The 20,807-nt window shown below is 43.2% G+C and overlaps 1 protein-coding gene across 4 annotated transcripts in view; it reads right to left on the minus strand.

The window, feature by feature from the left end:
- The window catches only part of USP7 (ubiquitin specific peptidase 7), a 264,238-nt gene that overhangs the window by 170,969 nt on the left and 72,462 nt on the right, over window positions 1–20,807 (minus strand). For all 4 annotated transcript variants that reach the window (XM_089692216.1, XM_089692212.1, XM_089692209.1 and 1 more), the window contains exons 7-8: window positions 14,103–14,233; window positions 2,560–2,614 (exon numbers count right to left, since the gene is read on the minus strand). In XM_089692216.1, the coding sequence (XP_089548342.1) occupies window positions 2,560–2,614; window positions 14,103–14,233 (186 nt within the window). The remainder of the gene's footprint in view (window positions 1–2,559; window positions 2,615–14,102; window positions 14,234–20,807) is intronic.

A 20,807-nucleotide genomic window follows, 5' to 3' on the forward strand; every position in this document is an offset into this window, starting at 1 on the left:
CAGGTGTTCTAATCCCCCTGAACTCCATCCAAAACTTAAAAAAAAAAAAGTTTTTCCTTTAGTTATACTTTAATGATGTATTTATAAAAAGATTTTGGGAACCAAACCTATGAGACAAAAATCAGTTTAATGTGGTAAAAAACACATATACCTATTGAAGTGACTATCTTCAGGTGATACACAGATGAGACAAAAAATCCTCCTACATAAGTTGTACCTGTTTATCAGCAGGTACAACTTATGTAAATACAGTGCTTAGCATAAATGAGTATACCTTAACAGATCTGTCAGACAACCTTTACTTTTCTTTCAGAATCAACATTTTCTATGGGACACTATAATACAAAATAAATACTCCCACAAATGCAGGCCATTGATTACAAACAAGATTTGTTAATTTTCACACACAAAAGTATTTTTCTTAACATATTCATTCAAGACCACGTTGAAAAAATAAACACACCCCAATGAAAGTCTTGGGAGCAAAACTAAAATTTTAGATGACAAAATCCTAACAAGATTTCAACTACAGGCGAGTCTAAATATTTATTAAACAGGTGTCCAGCAGACAGTTGTTTATAAAAGGGCGTTACTTAACCACTAGCCTACCGGGCACTTATAACCCCTTCCTGCCCAGGGCAATTTTCATAATTTTTTTCCCCACACAAATAGAGTGTATTTAATCGCCACTGGTGTTTTACTTTTTTGCGCTATTAACAAAAAAAGTTTCTTTGTTTCTATTCTAAAATTTTGCAAACCGGTAATTTTTCTCCTTGATTGATGTGCGTTGATGAGGCTGCACTGACTGGCATCACTGATCATCAGTGCCAATCTGTTTTCTGAGAATTGCCGGTTATTGGCAGTACTTTCCTCACGATGTGACAACATGAGGAAAGTGCAGCTGATAACCGGCAACTGCACTTACCCGGTGATCTGCTGTGTCATTGGACACAGCTGATCACGTGGTAAAAGGCTGCTGTGATTGGCCTTTTACCACATCACGTGATCAACTGTGTCTGTGAGACACAACAATCACAGAGACTGCCAGGTGCATGCAGGAGGGCGCGATCTGAGAGAACGTCATATGATGTCATCCCAGAACTGGACAACTGCGCTGTAGCAGTCATTCGTCTATAGCGCGGTTGCCAAGTGGTTAACTGCTTCCGCACCACCCTATAGCAGAAATACTGTTCCACAGGGTGGCACAGCTGCGCAAAATCACATACAGTATCTCACAGAAGTGATTACACCCCTCACATTTTTGTAAATATATCTTTTCATGTGACAACATTGAAGAAATGACACTTTGCTACAATGTAAAGTAGTGAGTGTACAGCTTGTATAACAGTGTAAATTTGCTGTCCCCTCAAAATAACTCAACACACAGCCATTAATCAGTATATACATAAAGTGCAGTACTTAATAAAGTGACAAATTAGTGAAAAAAAAACAGTGAAAAATGTGTCATAAAAAATAATCCATCCAAAAATAAAGCAAAAAGCCCCCAGAGGCTGTGATGAAACAAAGGAAATCCAAGGAGAGTTGTATCACCAACCACTCATACGAAAGGCTTACTAGAAAGGCATGACCCCCTGTTAAGAGTGGACCTTAATTAGCTACACAACTCAGGATGTGCAAAGTGTGTGGGGTGTAAAGGGAAAAGGGGGGGGGGGGGTTGGGATACTCTCTCTTCACACCCCACACACTTTGCAAATTTTTTTCTCAATATTCACCCTCCCTAGCACAGTTCTGTGGTGTCCCCCAGTTTTTTTTTTATTTTAATTATTGTTTTTATTTTGTATTTTTTGTCCTCCACTCCATCTTTTAATAGTCTCTTCCTCCTTTGGTCTTCGGGGGCGTTCACGTTAGTCTCCTCAGGCCGCCCCCCTCCCCTTCTTCCTATTCGTTCGTCTCCTATCACTCGTTGGTATCGGTCTTGAAGAAGGAGCTCTGCACGTGCTCCGAAACGCGTCATAGTACCACGCCCGTTCCTAAACCACGTCACTTCCGGTTGTGGTCTCCTGGACAGCATGCACTCCAGCGACCCCGGAACATGCGACAGCCATCTTGGACATCTTATCCTCAGCTCCCCCTGCAGCTGCTGGCCGGCACAACGGGTTCTCGCATTGGTGGATTGAGCCTCCGCATCCTGACGATTTTACTGAGCCTGTTTTTAACTGCAAGTATGTAAGCGTTTCTAACGGTCATCAAAGTTCTTCTGGACATACTGCACTTAGAAGCGCCTTCCTGTTCTATCCGCTGACTTATCGTTTAGGACCAGTCACACAGGAATGAGCATGTTCCTATGCAATTCAATTGAATGGGTAAAACAACCTGGACCATGGAAAAAGTGTAGAAAATCAGCACCATGTTCTGGAGTGAACAGCCTGTCATTTCAAAGACACAATAGCTGCTGCAATGTGTCAAGCCCTAACCTCACCATATTATAAGCAAATAGGTTGTCACTCTAAAATAACATTACTTATTTTCATAAACATTTACAAAAACTGCCAAAGCTTTGCAAAAACACCTGATGAGCCTGCAACACCTGAAACTTACCACTCTGCATAATTCCTGGACATCATGTTGCATGAAGCTGTCTAATGTCTCCCACCTGAAATTAAAATAAATAAAAGTAGCACAGAATTACAGAACCAGTACACAGTATTTTGAGACTGCAGAGAGATGGAGACCTGATGAAAATTTACCTCTGCATTGTGAAGACGCTACAGTCTTATCTAGAGACAATAGTTTCTATCTGAATAATCTATTTTATAAAATAGCAAAGAAAAGGCCATGGATCAACTAAATGATGAAATTAACTGACTGCTTTTAGCACAGCTGCAACGTTCCCAGAACATTTTACTTGCTGTCTGGAATCGGCCTTTAACCACCTCCCGTTCGCCCACTGTACATATCCATACACTGTCCTGTATTGTGCACTTGTGCAAAGCACCAAGGCCGCTCGGTGGGCACAGAGGATCACAGTGTAGATCTGGGATTGGTCCTGTACCATGTGATCACTGTGACCAATCACAATGTAAACACAGGCTGCCAGTTGCCTACCTGTCAATTCTCTTCCCACAGCCTGTCAAAGGAGAGAAAAAGTGTAGTGCAGTACACCACATGCTGTCAGCCATATGACAGTAATCACCGTCATGATAACAGTGCAATGTCACCGTAGTGACATTGTACTGCTCTGGTGAGTTCTGTGCGTTCCCGTTCAGGCAGTTACATTTGTGTCCATTGGAAAAGACAGACTGGAATAGATCTGAAACAACTAATCAGACAGCCAACTTCATACACAGATGTCAATGCAAGTCGCACCTGAAATCGGCAAAACTAGTGCAGGAACTATTTTCAAAATCGGTAAGACCCCCACGGAGTCAAGAGTCGCACCGATTTGAACAGTTCCATTGCTGACAATAGGGTGAGACTTGTCATGCTATTTAGAATTGTCAAATCACAGGACAAGTCGCACTGGTGTGAACAAGAGCTTAAAGTGATTCTTAAAAAGGCAAAGTTTTTTTTTTTTTTTTTTTTACCTTGCTATAGGGGCATTCTATACTATACTTAGCGGCTTGCTATAGGGGCAATCTGAAGGCAGGAAGAACCAGAAGCGCCATTGGGGGACCCTAGAAGAGGAGAATCAGGGCTGCTCTGTGCAAAACCATATACACTGCTCAAAAAAATTAAAGGAACACTTTTTAATCAAAGTATAGCATCAAGTCCATTTAACAACCTCCTCTGCTACTTAACTGACCAATATCCGGGAAGTTTATCAGTTTCAGCTGCTTTGGTGTTAATGAATTTAATAACAGGTGCACTAAATGGGCAATAATGAGACAACCCCCAAAATAGGAATGGTTTTACAGGTGGAGGCCACTGACATTTTTTTCCTACTCATCTTTTCTGTTTTTCACTAGTTTTGCCTTTGGCTAGGGTCAGTGTTACTACTGGTAGCATAAGGTGATACCTGGACCCTAAATACGTGCCATTGCCAGAAGAAGTTTGCTGTGGCTCGCAGTACAGGCTCAAGAGCATAGAGCATGGAGGAGATTCCATGAGACAGGCAGTTACTCAGAGAGCTGGACAGGCCGTGGAAGGTCCTTAACCGATAAGCAGGACCGGTATCTGCTCCATTGTGCAAGGAGAAACAGGAGAAGCACTGCCAGAGCCCTACAAAATGACCTCCAGCAGACCATTGGTGTGAATTTCTCCAATCAGAAACACACTTCATGAGGGTGGCCTGACGTCCTCTAGTGGGCCCTGTGCTCACTGCCCAGCACCATAGAGCTGTGTAGATGTTGGAAACGTCTATGTGAACCCTATGGTATGACTATAAACCATCAGTAATTAGAAAGCAAACCTGCCCTTTGTCAGTGAAAATTAATATCAGCAGGTTCCGTCTCAACTGATGGCCTATAAAAAGGTGTCTCTCTCATTACCAAAAAGTGTCACACAGGAAATATCATGCTGGGTAAAGGCAAAGCGCTCTCAAGACCTTCGCAACTTTATTGTTGCAAAACATACTGATGGCATTTTCTTAATGTTCCAGTGAGCACTGTTGGGTCCATAATCTGGAAGTGGAAAGAACATAATTTCACCATAAACCGGCCATGACCAGGTGCTCCTGGCAAGATTTCTGACAGAGGAGTGAAAAGAATTATCAGAAGAGTTGTTCAAGAGCCAAGGACCACTTGTGGAGAGCTTCAGAAAGACTTGGAATTAGCAGGTACCAGTGGGGATCGAAAGTTTGGGCACCCCAGCTAAAAATTTGTATTAATGTGCATAAAGAAGCCAAGGAAAGATGGAAAAATCAAATCAAATTACAGATTAGACATTCTTATAATATGGCAACAAACGTGGGTTTTGAATTGTTTTTCTCACAATCCTGCAAGCTGTTCTGTCTGATATTTTTTTGGTCTTCCAGATCTTGCTTTAACTTCCACTGTTCCTGATGACTGCCATTTCTTAATTACATTCCAAACAGAGGATATTGACATCTGAAAACGCTTTGCTATCTTCTTATAGCCTTCTCCAGCTTTGTGAGCGTCAACTATTTTCAGTTTCAGTTTTCTAGACAACTGCTTAGAAGAACCCATGGTGCTGATTGTTGGGGCAAGGTCAGATGAGTCTGGGCATTTAAAGCCTTTGAGATTGACATCACCTGGTCTTCCCAGATGATGATTGAGAACAATCCATTACACTGGCAGGTCTCAGCTTTGCAAAGGGGGCAGTACAAGATATTAACTCTGCAGGGTGCCCAAACTTTTGCAGACGCCATTTTTTTGTTTTCTGTTATTTTGAAAGTGTAAATGATGGAAATAAAATCTAACTTTTGTTGACATATTATAAGAATGTCTAATCTGTAATTTGATGCCTTTTGGAGATTTTTCCATCTTTCCTTGGCTTCATGCACATTAATACAAATTTTTAGCTGGGGTGCCCAAACTTTCGATCCCCACTGTACAATTGTTTCAAAGAAAACAATAAGTAATGCAGTCAACCGCCATGGCCTGTATGCATGCTCACCATGCAAGACTCCATAGTTGAAGAAAAAGAATGTTGAAGCTTGTTTAAAGTTTGCTGCACAACATTTAGACAAGCCTGTGAAATACTGGGAGAATATAGCCTGGTCAGATGAGACCAAAATTTAACTCTTTGGATGCAAGAATACACACCATGTTTGGAGCTCAAATGGCACTACATATCACCCCAAAAACACCATACCAACAGTAAAGTGTAGAGGTGGGAACATCATGGTGCGGGGCTGTTTTTCAGCATACGGTATTGGCAAACTTCATATCGTTGAAGAACAGATAAATGAAAAATGTACCAAGAAACTGTTGATAAAAATCTGCTTCAATCTACTAGGATAAAGATGAAATGAGAGGGGACATTTCAGCAAGACAATGATCCCTAAACACAAAGCCAAGGAAACTCTCAATTGGTTTCAAAGAAAGATAATAAAGTTGCTAGAATGGCCCAGCCAATCACCTGACTTTAATCCAATAGAAAATCTATGGAAAGAACTAAAGATCAGAGTTCATAGAAGATGCCCGCAAAACCATTTGAAGACTGCTTGTGTGGAAGAATGAGCCAAAGCCACACCTGAGCAATGCATGCGACTTTCTCCATACAGTAGGCGTCTTGAAGCTGTTATTACTAACAAATAATTTTGTTTAATAAAGTTAAATGCATTTCAGTTAGCATATTCAATACTTTTTCCTGTGTCATTCCATTTTATTATACATAACTTTTAAAGTGTTACTAAACTCAGGACCGTGAATTCACTATATCTAGTCTCCCACAGTACAAAGAACATGGAAATGCAATTATTTTGGTAAATATAAACTGCTAAATAACTTTTCTCATGTGCAGAGTGATTCCACATATGTTATCAGGAGGTAAGAAGAGGAGGATCAGAGAAGACAGGCTCAAACATCCTTTTTACACAATGTGGAGGATTATCCCCTTAGGTTGCACACAATGAGTATAACAAGCATGCTTTACTGCATATACAGACAGATTTTACTGTTGTGGGTTTAGTAACATTTAATTTGCTTGTGGGTTCCATTGTGTATCTCCTACCTTTTTGAACATATTTGTTTTGGTTTATCAGTATGTATGCATTGCATGGGTCATTACCAACGTGTGGTGAAAATTTAATTTCACCTTTAGAAATGTACTTACAGAGAAAAATGGTGACGTGTTCAATACTTATTTTTGTGTGTGTTGCACTATTATCATATTACAGAAAATTATTTAGTGGAAGTAGGCAAGATGGAATGCTCAATGAAGGCATGGACCCAGGAATAACTAGAGTTTCGGCTGATCCAGGGGAGAAAAAAAAAAAAGATAGGTTGGTTGGTTGATCTGGAGACTAGGATGCTCACATCCAGACTAAATGTTTGGTATAGAACAAGGGTCTCTAAACGTTCTAAACAAAGGGCCAGTTTATTGTCCTTCAAACTTTAAGGGACCGGACTGTGGCCAGCAAGAGTGAAATTTTCCTACAGTCAGTGGGAGTACACATTGCCTTATTTGGTACTGGGCGGGGGGGTGCCCCATCATTGGTAGGAACACTGCCCCTTTTATTGGTGTCAGTGGGAGAAATGGTGCCCCAGTGTTGGTAACAGTTGGCAGAATAGTGTGTCATATCAGTGGGAGGAATAGTGCTCCATGGGTTTCCTCGAGTCAGTGGGAGTAAATATTGCCACATTTGGTACTGTGGGGAGGGGGGGGCTGCCCCATCATTTGGAGGCATACTGCCCCCTTTTATTGGTGTCAGTGGGAGAAATGGTGACCCATTGTTGAAACAGTTGGCAGAATAGTGTGTCATATCAGTGGGAGGAATAGTGCTCCAAGGGCCAGATAAGAACCACCAAAAGGCCACATCCGGCACCAGGGCCACAGTTTGGAGACTGATATATAAAATAGTACATAGATGCATGAAAAGAACATTTCTCTTGGTCCAGATGGTGGTGGCTGTCACGATCTAACGGTAGCTCTATGGATCCACAGTCTGGGATTCCCCAGGGCGCAGAGTCTAAGCCCCAGTCTGCTTGTTCACCAGAGCCCCTGATGGTGGGGATGGACTTGGAGCAGGCTGAAACCAGGTCGCAGCCCCCGGGTACACCCAAACTGTAGTAGAGAGGACAGCTAGTGGAACGTAGCTGGGTAAGAGCCTGACGTGAAGAGGCAGGGAAGACCTGAGCGGTAAACTGATAGATCCATGCAGGATGGATGGATGCAAACACACCGTGAAGCAAGTAGCGGAGTCAGACAGGCCGGGTCGGTAACTGTGGAGGCTGAACGGAATCAGAGCAGCAGACAAAGGATAGTCGGGTCACAGGCCAAGTTCAGCAACAGGAGGTCAGACAATCAGGAGCAGCCAGAAGAGTGGTCCAGAGGCAAGCCAGGGGTCAGGGCAGGAGATGGTCAGCAGTAATCAGGAGCAGGCTGGGTTCGGCAACAAAAGGTACACACACAGGATCAGGACACAAGCAGAGGATAAAGACCATAAGGCAACTTGGACATTGCAATGGCCAGTTAAATTGGCCGCCCGGCGCGCCTGGGTCCTAGTGCCTGCCCGGCGTTGTCATTGGTGACAGGCTCGCCTGGGTCCTAGTGCCCGCCTGTAAACCTTGTCAGGATCCTACGCATGCGCAGATTCGTGCGCCGCGGCGATCTTCTCGTTCCCTGACATTGCGCCCCCCCCAATGGTCAGCCTCCGGATGCCCAACTGACTCCTCTTTTGTGGATGGTTACGAACAAATTCCTGAATTAGTCTTGTAGCATGGACATTCTGAGCTGGTTCCCAAGAGATTTTCCTCCGGACCATAGCCCTTCCACTTAATAAGGTACTGCGTCTGACCCCTCCTTTTCCTGCAGTCTACAAATGCCTCGACCTCAAATTCCTCTTCCCCATCAATGTCTATGGCCTCCGGGGGTCTGACCTACGATCAGGAAAAGGATCTGGTACAGCAGGCTTCAGTAGTGACACACGTGAAAGACTGGGTGTATCTTGAAGGACTCTGGGAGCGCTAATTCATAAGCAACATCATTAATTTTACGTCTTACCCAGAATGGGCCCACAAACTTGGGTGCCAATTTCCTTGATGGACATGCCATCTTCAGGTTGGTTGTAGCCAACCAGACTTGGTCTCCTCGGTGCAAGATCAATTCTCCCCTTCTTCTAGCAAAGGCCCTCTTGTTGTCTTCCTGGGCCTTCGCAACTGCCTCCTGTAACACTTTGTTGTTAGATGCAAAAAAATTTAGTGTATCCTGGGCAGCAGGAACAGAGATCTCTGGGATCAGGTCAGGTAGGAAGGTAGGATGGTACCCGTAGTTGGCAAAAAATGGAGATTGCTTAGTGGCGGAATGACTTGCATTATTGTAGGCAAACTCCGCCAAGGGCAAAAGTGCCACCCAGTCATCCTGGAGAAAAGATGTGTAACATCTGAGGTATTGTTCTAAGGTTTGGTTGGTATGTTCTGTTTGTCCGTACGTTTGCGGATGGTACGCAGAAGAAAAAGACAACTTGATTTCTAATGTTTCGCATAGTGTCCTCCAGAACCTCAAGGTGAATTGTACCCCTCGGTCAGAAACCATATCTTTAGGAACTCCATGGAGCCTTACAATTTCCTTAATAAAGATCTGCAGTCTCAGGAGCAGAAGGTGTATTCTTTAGTGGCAGGAAGTGGGCCATCTTTGATAGGCGATCCACCACCACGAAAATAGCAGTATGACCTTGGGAAGGTGGAAGTTCTACTATAAAGTCTATAGTTATCATTAACCAAGGCCTATCAGGTACTGGCAGGGGTCGTAGTAAACCTCAAGTCTTGATTCGGGTGGGTTTATTTCAATTGCAGATGGTGCAAGTTCTCATGTATGCCTTGCTGTCCTTAGCCATATTCGGCCACCAGAACAAGAGTTGTGCCAGCTCCAATGTCTTGGAAACCCCGAAGTGACCTGCCAACGGGTGATCGTGGCAATAACCCAGGACAAGAGTTCGCCCTTCCTCGGGTACCAAGATTTGCTCCCCTTTCCATAAGAGCCCCTCTCTGTTCTGTACCGTGACTCCGGGTGCACTGGGTGTTCCTACGGACGCCGTTTGCAATTTAGACAAGAGTTCGGATTGCAACAAGAAAATCCCCGGCTGGCAGGATGGTGTCTGGCTTAGAAGATTCCTTTGGATCCTCGAACATGCGTGAGAGCACATCTGGTTTTGTATTTTTAGACCCCAGCCTGTAAGTGATGTGGAAAACAAACCTGGAGAAAAACAATGCCCATCTAGCCTGGCGTGGTTTATGGATCCACAGTCTGGGATTCCCCAGGGCGCGGAGTCTAAGCCCCAGTCTGCTTGTTCACCAAAGCCCCTGATGGTGGGGATGGACTTGGAGCAGGCTGAAACCAGGTCGCGGCCCCCGGGTACACCCAAACTGTAGTAGAGAGGACCGCTAGTGCAACGTAGCTGGGTAAGAGCCTGACGTGAAGAGGCAGGGAAGACCTGAGCGGTAAACTGATAGATCCGTGCAGGATGGATGGATGCGAACACACCGTGAAGCAAGTAGCGGAGTCAGACAGGCCGAGTCGGTAACTGTGGAGGCAGAACGGAATCAGAGCAGCAGACAAAGGATAGTTGGGTCACAGGCCAAGTTCAGCAACAGGTCAGATGATCAGGAGCAGCCAGAAGAGTGGTCCAGAGGCAAGCCAGGGGTCAGGGCAGGAGATGGTCAGCAGTAATCAGGAGCAGGCTGGGTTCGGCAACAAAAAGGTACACACACAGGATCAGGACACAAGCAGAGGATAAAGACCATACGGCAACTTGGACATTGCAATGGCCAGTTTAAATACCTTGCCCGGCGCCGACAGGCGCGCCTGGGTCCTAGTGCCTGCCTGGCGCCGTCATTGGTGACAGGCGCGCCTGGGTCCTAGTGCCTGCCTGTAAGCCTTGTCGGGATCCTACGCATGCGCAGATTCGTGCGCCGCGGCGATCTTCTTGTTCTCTGACATTGGCAGAGATAATCTGCCTGCCAATTGTCCACATCTGGAACGGGAATTGGAGAAATCTCTGGATAGTGGAGTTTCTGTATCAGAGAAAATGGGTTTGTGCCTTTCAAGGCAGCTAAACTCCTCATGCTCCTCTAGATGGTTGGTGTATGCCAGTGTGGCATTTTACTACTGCACACTATTCGGATGCCTATTTTGAAGGGAATGATCCAGTGATGTAGTGATATCCTGACAGCTCTGAGCTCCAAGGTGTTACCGGCGAGTTTTGCCTCCTCCCTTAACTCTCTTCCGTAGACCATCAAGGATCTGAAGACTGCTCCCCAGGCTAACCAATCTTCTGTCTCAAAAGGGAATATCTCCAGCACTCTAGTAGGGTCAGGGCCCTTTCAGTGTGCTTCTGATCTGCACAGAAGAGTGCCTCACATAACTGGAGTAGTGGAAAGTCTTTCAGCTGTAAGAGCTAGAAGACCCAAGGCTAAAGACAGTAGGCTGATCCGACAAATGCATACTGCAACAACCGCCCAAAACATACAGTGGTCCCTCAAAAACCTTCTGTGGTCAGTATCCCTGAGGAATTTGATTAATGTGGCCATAAAATCTCATCTGATTGCAAGTCAAACAAGATAAAGTAAGAGGACGACTCCGCCTCATCCACCGAACCTGAGGGGACTCCAATGAAGTGGACCCTAAAAACCAGGAGCACTGAATTCCAGATTAGAGACGTCGATGCCCTTAGGGTTCACAGAGTAATGCCCTGGAAAATCATCAGGTGAGCGTGAACTGGGGTCATTTAGGACAACAGGAGTGTCCTACCTGTGTTTAGGTACAAAAATATTGCAACTATGTGGAGGTGATTCAACTAAGCTCAAGGTACAAGGCAAGGCCTCAGATATTAAACCAAAGCAACAATGACTGATGAGCCTCTGACGGGCCAGAAGTGACAGTCACTGTAGATGGGCCCAAAGTACGAGGTAGGGCCTCATTACTCACAAATCCAGGCAGCTGGTGCCGATGAGGGTCAGAAGGCTGAAGGTGACCAACAGTCATTACAGACAGCCAGTAGGAAAGGAACTGAAATCATATTTACACGTACAGGTTTGCAAGCAAGAGCCACAGTGAGGTAGCCAACTTGTACCAATAAGTGGAGATTTGGAGGGAATCACAATGCGGAACTGCCTCAACATAACTTGCACGCTAGCCCCTCAGGTCCAGTAAAGAGGGGGTTGGGCTTCGACATTATTATTATTATACAGGATTTATATAGCGCCAACAGTTTGCTCAGCGCTTTACAATATAACGGGAGACAATACAGCAACAATACAGTTCAATACAAGAGGGAAAGGGGGACCCTGCTCCTTGGAGCTTAAAATCTAGGAGAACATGCCAAAGTCAAATTGAAGAAAGGTGGATCCAGACAGCTGCCATGTAGAAACCAGCTCAGGCAGTGGTGTAGCAAGGTATCTAGATTCAAGAGAATAACAGTAGAGATCTAAGATAAATAATGATAGCAAAAAACCATTAGAATTTTCTCAGCAAAACTGGCAAAAAGACATCCATCCTAAGACTCTAGAAAACACTGAGGCATGCTATGTAGAAAAAGAGTTCTTCCAAGCTGGCCTACAGATTTTTGTTTAACAGCATCCAATCTTTCTGTGAGCAGTAAAGTAACCCAATAATCTTGGAGTTCCAATATCCCTAAATGTATGATAAAGAATACACTAACGTAAGTCAGAGTAATTCCAGAACTAATTAATCTGTACATTTGTTCTGAGTCAGAGGGTCAAAATAGTACAGTCAGAGAAAGCCAGCCAACTAGCATTTTCAAGAGATTAGCAATGAGAGCGTTTATTTCTCTTACGCTGCAGTTTTTCTTTTATACTGCATTGCAATATGAGGAGAATATGTGTGTTTTATTATTGAATGAACTTGCAAGCTCATTGCATGAAATTGTGCATTGAAATTGCCATGCCTGCCACACACTTTTCCTCTGGGCACTTCTGCACAGCTCCTATGAACGATGTGGTAGACACTGGGCAGGTTGTACTTACAACAGGAAGCTCCATAAGGATGCTGTGAATTGGTATTTCCACTAAAGAAGCATGAACAGCATACTGACAACACCACTGCTAATTGAGAGGCAGTGGTTTGGTGGTGTCAGTCTGCAGCAGGGTGTTCTGTGGCTGGCAGGATCTTCAATGTATTTGGAAAATGAACTCTAAAAATTAGACTAAAGGGACTAAAGGAAATGTACGTTAATGCAAGATGCCACACTAACTTTCAGTGCATAAAAATATAAAAAGGTTTGTTAAATCAAGGGAAAGTGATGTGAAAAAATTGTGACTTCGCCCTGAAGAGCTGGATTAGAAAGGCATATACTGCCAGTTCATCTCTGCCAATGCTGGTCAATTGTGTCCGCTTTGCTGGAAATGTCAGATGGGCTATTGTAGCCTGTTTAAGGAGTCCTGATCATATTAAAAAAAGCTTGTTATTCAATTTTAAAATGTGAGTGCATTGGAAGCATCACTTTAATATTAAAATGTTTTTTATACAGTATTACACTATTTGGCATCCTTTCTTTTGCATTTTCATCCATGAGCGAGAGTTTGGGGGAAATCAAGGAGGATCATTATCGGTTGTTTGGGAGGCATTTAAGTCCATGGAAGCTGGTTATAAATCTACCTAATGTGAGTGCAATGAAGGTCTTTTAAGAAAAGATTTTTTGACCCTCATACAGTATTATACTATTGGCACTTACTTTTATAGTTTATATCACCCTATGTGGAATCGTTTTGGAAGGAGATTCAGTAAGAAATCGTTAAAGGGTTAAAACATCTGAGAAAACTATACTCCACCTATAAGCCTGTTTTTAATTCTCAAAGCCATATCAGCTTGAGAATCCACTTTATCTGGTGTGTGTGGGGAAAATGATTTACCACTGATGTGAGCACACTGGAAAATTTATGACACTGTTTTATATATATATATTTTTTTCATTTTGTCATTTTTTTTGGGACACTGGACTTTAATCTGGGACTTTCTTGGACTTCTACATTATAAATTTAAATTGTATTTTTTATTATATCCGCTGTGTCTATGAGTCTAGAAAGGGATATAAACTACTATAAAGTTAAAGTATTTTGAAAAACTTGGAAAATCAAAAAAGAACCACAAACCTCCACTTTTGTTAGAGATAATTTTCAAAGAAAGCCTAGCATAGAAACCCTACAATAACATTACATTTTATTAAAACAATCCCAGAAATAAAAATGTATCCATTATATACCAGTACATACACATTAGCCCTAAAAGGCATGCTGAAATATGCATGTTACGGTTTCTCTGGATTTGCGCATAGATAGGGTGGGATGGGAACATATATACTGAGTGTTTCAGGGCTGAGGGAGAACTTTTGTTTCAATTAGATGTATAGATGTACTATTCCACCATATATACGAACACCGAAATATAATATGGCAATATGCAGGCCAAGACATTGGAAGCAGAGCTGACACAGCATTATGGTGCAAGTTACAGCTGCTTTAATGCAGAAGAATTTTTTTTTTCTTTAAGGCTTTTAGACTTACCCAAATGATTTTGTTAACTTCTTAGTTCCCACGGGCTTGTCACTGTGCTGTAATTCATAGAATACTCGCTGCAAAGCAAGGGGAACACTCTTCGATGAGTCATCCCCTTCTGTGGGCATCATATACACCGCCTTGGGAGGGGGGGAGAAAAAAAAAAAAAAAAAATTACATACAATCTAGTCTTCCTTTTTCCATATCATCTCATTTATATTACTTTTGTTTTATGATTCTTCACTTTGCTGTCTCAGTCTAATCTAACAGCCACTGTACACAACATATATAAAAAAAAAAAAAAAGCATGTAATCAACATATGTCTACTGGACGCTGGAGAATACAGGACAAAAGCTGTTTACATATAAAAGGGAAAATAGTGGCTTAGTATAGATTTTTTTTTTCCTATTGTCAGGATTTCAGAAGAAAAAAAAGTTAGGTAAATATGAAATACTGAAAATCAATATTATGTAGTCTTCTCTGTAACCAGCTACAGCTAGTTGTAAAAGCTGTCCGTAAACGAAGCGGCCCATCCCTATTTGAGAGCTCCTTCCAAGATTTTATTTAGACAAAGCCCGTAGGGGTTTGGGTATCCTTTGTAATGAATTGCATTTTTTATGTATTTTATGTATATATGGATGTGTGTGTATATAGTAAATATAGATAGTGTGACAATTAAGGAAATTCCTTTTCTTAGCTATACTGTCCTAAACAGCCAGTTCCAGTAGTAGTCACACCTTTACACTTTTATAGGTAAAGTTGATCCAGGGAATATCAGATTGCCTCTCGGGGGATCAGGAAGGAATTTTTTCTCCCTGCAGGAGCAGATTGGATCATGCTTTGCTGGTTATTTTTGCCTTCCTCTGGATCAACTGTTGGTATAGGATTATAACTTTTTTTTAAATGGTTGAACTGGATGGACTTTTGTCTCTTCTCAGCCAGACTAACTATATAACAGGGCTCTCAATGCATGACTGAAAAAAAGAAAAAAAAAAAAACAAAAAAACACACCTTTTCTTCTCCACGTTCTCTTAGATGTCCAAAAGCAGTGATAAGGAAGAGTGTGATCATTCACATCTCACGACCAGCTGTCCAGTAGGTTTAGTTCCAGCTGATCATGCAGCAGCTTGGAAGACCTTTCAGCTGAAGGAAGCCTTGGTCAAAGCAGCCACAAAAGGAACTTAAACAACTGTCAACTGAAGACCAGGTGGCAGTAGCGCATTGCTGACAGGCAGAATGTTGATGTAAAAAAGCCCAAGGTGTTCCTTAGCAGAAAGTATTTAGGAAGAATGAGCAGTAACCGGGAAGAAATGTACAAAATATGCCTACTACATTTTTGGGTGGTTCAAAATAGTCACACTAGAAGTCATAATGCCCTTTGGGTATCGCAGACTCAGATGGGGAAGAGGAATCAGAATTAGGAGTTTATCTCCGTCAAAATCGAGATCCCTGTCAACATAAGGGGATAAACAAGGTGGCAGTCAAGTTTCAAAGGGGTTCTTGCAATCATCACCTAGTAGGGAAGCCAGATTAGACACAAGACTGCCATTGTCCTGGGTATTGGAAAATTGTTTTTTGTATGACAGAGGTCTACAAATTCCATCCTGGCAACTTACTCTTTCAGTTTAACACATGATGCTCGCATTTAAAGATAAAGAAACTAAAAAATTATATATTTTACCCTACAGATCACTACCCAGTACCAACTAGCCTTCTCCAATATACAGAAATTGCTTTTTAAATTCTTTATTTAATGGTAAGCAACAGATACAATAAAATGGCAACTACACATAATATACAGGCAGTATATGGTAGCGTATGTACAGTCAGGGTACAGGTACAATGTACAGATAGTAAGGCCGCCTAAAGCAAAAAGGTAGAAGGATACAGCCATAAGGAGGCAGAAAGCCATATTACAAATGTAATAAGGTTTGGGAATCCCCCGGGACTGGCCATACGAATGCCAAACTGTCTTTAGAGAAGGGTCCCTCTGGTATCCACAAAGAGCTACTGGTATATGAGGGGAAGTCTTATGTGGGGTGTCCAACTAGGGTCTGAGAATACCAATTTTTTTTTTTTTTTTTTTAAGAGATAAGTATGAAAAGAAAAAAAAAGGAAAAAGTGGGAGAACAAATAAAAGTGGGAGGGAGAGGAGAGGTGAAGCTGGGAGGAAAGGTAAGGTTAAGCAGAACTGCAGCCGGATCATCCCGCAGATAAATATCTGTGAATAAGTTGAAGCACTGACTGCCAAAAGGTTTGAAGCTAGGGACATTCCCAAAAGATATGTTATACGGTGCCTGGATGTTGCTCACAGCGGCAACAACAATCAGATTGGTTGAGGAAACGCTTTGCTAGAATCAACGGGGATCTGTACCAATGCGTGATTATTTTGTAGGTGGTTTCTTGGTACTTGCTACAGAGTGAGACTTCTGCGCAAAGAAAAGAATGCACTCCCTTTGGGATACAGTGAAGGTGACACACAGGTCTATCTCCCGCCACGCTAGGAGAGGTGGGTCTACAATAGCATGAAGGTTCAGAAGGGTTTTGGAAGAGGTAGACAGTGACCTGCCAATCAAGCTGTCACCCAGGCAGAGCTCCTCAAAGGCATGGTGCCACCTGAGGAAGAACAGGTTTGGGAAGGGAACCTAGGAAATGTGAAAGAGGGCGACTCACCATAAATCTATTGGAAGACGTGTTTGGCTAGTTAGTATAGTCTTCGTAGGGATCTAACCACTAGGCTGCAGAAAGTGAGAGGCTCGTAATATCCCCTGCGCTGCGAGGCCTGCAATAGGTAGGTTGGGTCCGTTAGACCTGGCGTAAACCCAGGATGGCTGACAATCAGTCATAGGTGAAGGAAAATTAGATAAGGAAGACAGCCGAAGAAAAAAAAAAAAAAAACTGTCCATTTCTGCAAGAGTGGGTCCAATTAGCAGGTTGGTAGCTATATGGGCTATCTGGGATTTTCCTGCCCAAGGCAGACCGGCCAATGGTGTGCAAGCTGCTTCTTGTTCCAATGCCACCCAAAGTTTCAAATCGCCATGGCGGCACCAATCAACAACCCGGGTCACATGTTTCGCTGTGTAATATACAGCAGGGTCAGGAGAGCCTAGAACGCCTCTAAGCTTCAGCGTCAATAGCAACACCCTGCCAAGGTGTGGATGTTTGCCCTGCGAGACCATCTTGATAAATATTGAATTTACTGCATTACAAAAAAGGTCTGGGGGATTTTAACAGGTAGAGCTTGTAAAAGATAAAAAAAACTGGGCATTATGTTTATATTGAGCATGTTACAGCAGCAAAACCAAGAGAGGGCAAGGAAGTCCCATTTCCTTAGGTCAGCAGTTTGTGTAGTCAGAAAAGGTCAAAAGTAAAAATGGGTCACGGACATTCTAGTAAAGGATCCATCGAGTAGTCCATTTGAATGGGGAAAAAATGTTCAGAGCCTCTGATTTTTGGAGGTTGACCTTAAACCTGGATAGGAAGCCATACCTTTTTAGTTCCAACTACAATGATGGTAAAGAAGTAAGAGGGTCAATCAGAGAACAAAAAGGTCATCATATGCTGCCACTTTGCGCTGGGGTTTGCCTGCCTAAATGCCTTCAATATTGGAATTGCCTATGATGTGTTGGAAAAAAGGTTCTAGAGAGAGCGAGAGAGAGAAAACAGCAAGGGCAAATGGGGGCATCCCTCTCTAGTACCATTAGAGATAAGAGAACGGGTTGGAATAAAATCCATTCACCAGTACCGTAGCCACAGGAAAGGTGTATAAACCAGATGTCAAGACAGACTTTGGCATCCCTACTGAATGGAGTGTTTCTTGAAGGAATATCCAGTCTAACCTATCAAATGCCTTTTCGGCATCAGTGGACAAAAGTAGAAGGGGGATATGGGAGCTCTTCGTGGTCTCTATAACTTTCAATGTCCGGATGGTATTGTTTTAATTTTCCGGACATAGTCGAGGATAGCTGAAGGGGAAGCAGGCTGAGAGCCAAAGGTGGGAGCAAGTTATAGAGTTGAGAATAAAAATCGTGGAAAGCTCCCGCCAGAGCTTAGATCCCAATAGGGTAAGCAAAGCAGGGATGTAATATTAGGATCGCTTGCTGTGCAAAGCATTTGCTAAGATACGGCCACATTTTTCGCCATATTGCTAAAAAGAGGGACAAGCTTTTAGCAACACAGGCTTTGCTTTGTAGAAGGAACTTTCCCTAATGGTATCATGAAGTTGAGCCTGTTCCACCACGGTTGCCCGGTCAGGCTGAGCTTTATGCTGGCATTCCAGATTATGGAGTCTCGCCAACATGTCAGAAAGTGATTTAATTCCCTGTTTGGCTGCATGGCCATGTTTTATTGAAATCCCCCTAATATAGTACTTATGAGCCGACCATACGGAGAGCGGGTTAGTAACGGACCCATCATTGGTAGCAAAATAAGAATTAAGTGGTCTGAGAACGTCTGCAGCTACATCTGGATCCTTACGGAGTGCCTCGTTGAGCTGCCACTTTGGCATTTTGGGGGACGAGTTTGATAGAACAAGCTCCAGAAAGATAGCATGGTCAGAGTGTAACTTGACCAATATCTGTTTTAGAGGCTATGGGGATCAACAGGTTTCAAAAGAAAAAAGTCAATTCTGGAGTAAGAGCCATGAGAGGAAGAGGAAGAGTAAAAGGTGTAATCGCACTATTATGGATGAAAAATTCTCCGGATAGCGACCAGTTGGTGGGCATGCAAAAGGTCCTTAAGATGAAGCCCCTGGGTGGTAAGGACAAGTTTGTGGACGAGTCTCTGTGAGGATCCATAGTAAAATTAAAGTCCCTTCCCAGAATGAGGGTACCCACAAGGATGGAATCTAGGAAGGTCAGGAAGGCCCTCAAGAGCTGGAGGTTGATTGGTATTGGGGAGGTACAGGTTTGCAAGAGTAAATGTATTGGAATATATATTTTGCCCTTCAAAAGCAAGAACCTGCCCTCCTGATCCTGATATTCATCAAGGAGTTGCCAGGGGAGGGGTTTAGAGATTAGGATACTTGCTCCTTTAGATTTAGGGGATGAGGAAGGGCTATGGTATGCAGTTGGAAAATATTAGAGAGTTTTGGGATCTTTGTCTGCCCTAAAAAGGAGTCTCTTGGAGGAAAGCAATATGTACCTTAAAGCTCCAGTGCTCTGCTAGAGAGCTGGTATGCTTCTCTAAGGAATTCAACCACTTGACGTTCCAGGAGGGGAACATAGCAGCCATACTGCCAATATGAAAAAGGAAAGTAAGAAAAAAAAAAAAAATCTTACTAAGTGTACAGACTCCAGAGTAGCTCCATAGACCACTTAGGCCAACTTGACTAACAGCCTCTTCATCCAGCAATAAACATCAGGGATCCGCAGCTGGTCAGGCCTGGGAAGAACCTCTTTGGGAGCGATGGCCATTCTGGTTTCTTTGTGGCCTGCCCAGAAGAGCCAGGCACCGTGGGTCCTGGAAAAGGCTTACTGTGAGCCAACTGAGCACAGGGATCGGATCCATTTCTGTCAAAACAAACAGGTCCAGGAGCTCCAATGGGTGACTAAGGGGGAAGGCATCAGACCCCTTATGGGAAATTAGATGAAACTGATGCCCCCACTTGCATGTAAGACGTTTCTTGCCAAGTTCATCCAGAAGCGGTTTAAGTGACCGGTCTGTCAGATGTAGTGGATTGCAGGCCTAGGGTTCTGTGCACTCTGTCAATAAGTTATTTCTGTGTCCAGCAGGCGGTCTAGGTAACGGTTAAAGATGCTGGTCACCGTCGAACGAAGCTCTGATTCAGGCATAATAGTCTCATTCAGTCCGGGGCTGCAATTAATTGCTTTATTTCTTATCACAACCCCAACTCTAGACAAAGTTCTTTACTCACATTCTTTAAATTGCAGCCCAGCACCAGAAAGGCACAACCCCTATCTCACTTTATAACCACATAATCAACAAATCAAATAGCACTCCCACTAACCTCTAAGTCTGATTCCTTCATAGACTTTCCAAACAGGCTGGAGGGTACCTATCCCACTTAAACATAATTCTACGTTTTATTCATACTGGTTTTTAAAAATATATCTCTTCTTCCTCATCTAACTGGGCCTTGGCTACACTGGCTGACGTCAGGTATGCAGGCGCCTGCTGGGACCTACAGTGTCCAGTTTGTCTACACCTCATTTAGATTTACACGCTTACACACATCTACTCCCCAGAGGCAGACAGAGCTAAAGCCATGCTAACTCAGGAGCCACTTTTAATCACAGTTGTGGAGTAGGAGAGCAAGGCTTTGCCTCTGTGTACTGCAGGAATGGCTGCACATAAATATGCAGTTCTAAATAATAGCACACTTAAAAACTGAAGACTCTGATTTGACTCCATAGGTTCAGAAGTCCGCCAGAAGAATCATCTTAAGCCCAACTATGATCTAGTCTCAATATCCCTCCCTATCCTTTAATTATGACCTAGTCATCATATATGTTTTTGGGAGTTATATTCACTGCTGACTTATGTCCCTGTATGCTTTACATTTATACAAGGCTTTACATTACTTCTGTCAGCAGCAAATAAGGGTGAATGATCAAACATAAGGCACAAAGAGACACTCCCCGTCTAAGACCCAGACAAAGTTGAAAGCCAAAAGGAAAGGGACACAGTAGTCCCATATACCAGAAGTCTGCTGGGATAGGAAAGCAGAAAGTTATGCTGGTCAGTATATGAGG

The sequence above is a fragment of the Staurois parvus genome, unplaced genomic scaffold (assembly GCF_062004578.1).
Source record: "Staurois parvus isolate SC_StPar_1 unplaced genomic scaffold, SC_StPar_1.0 ptg000022l, whole genome shotgun sequence".
Lineage (NCBI taxonomy): Eukaryota > Metazoa > Chordata > Amphibia > Anura > Ranidae > Staurois > Staurois parvus.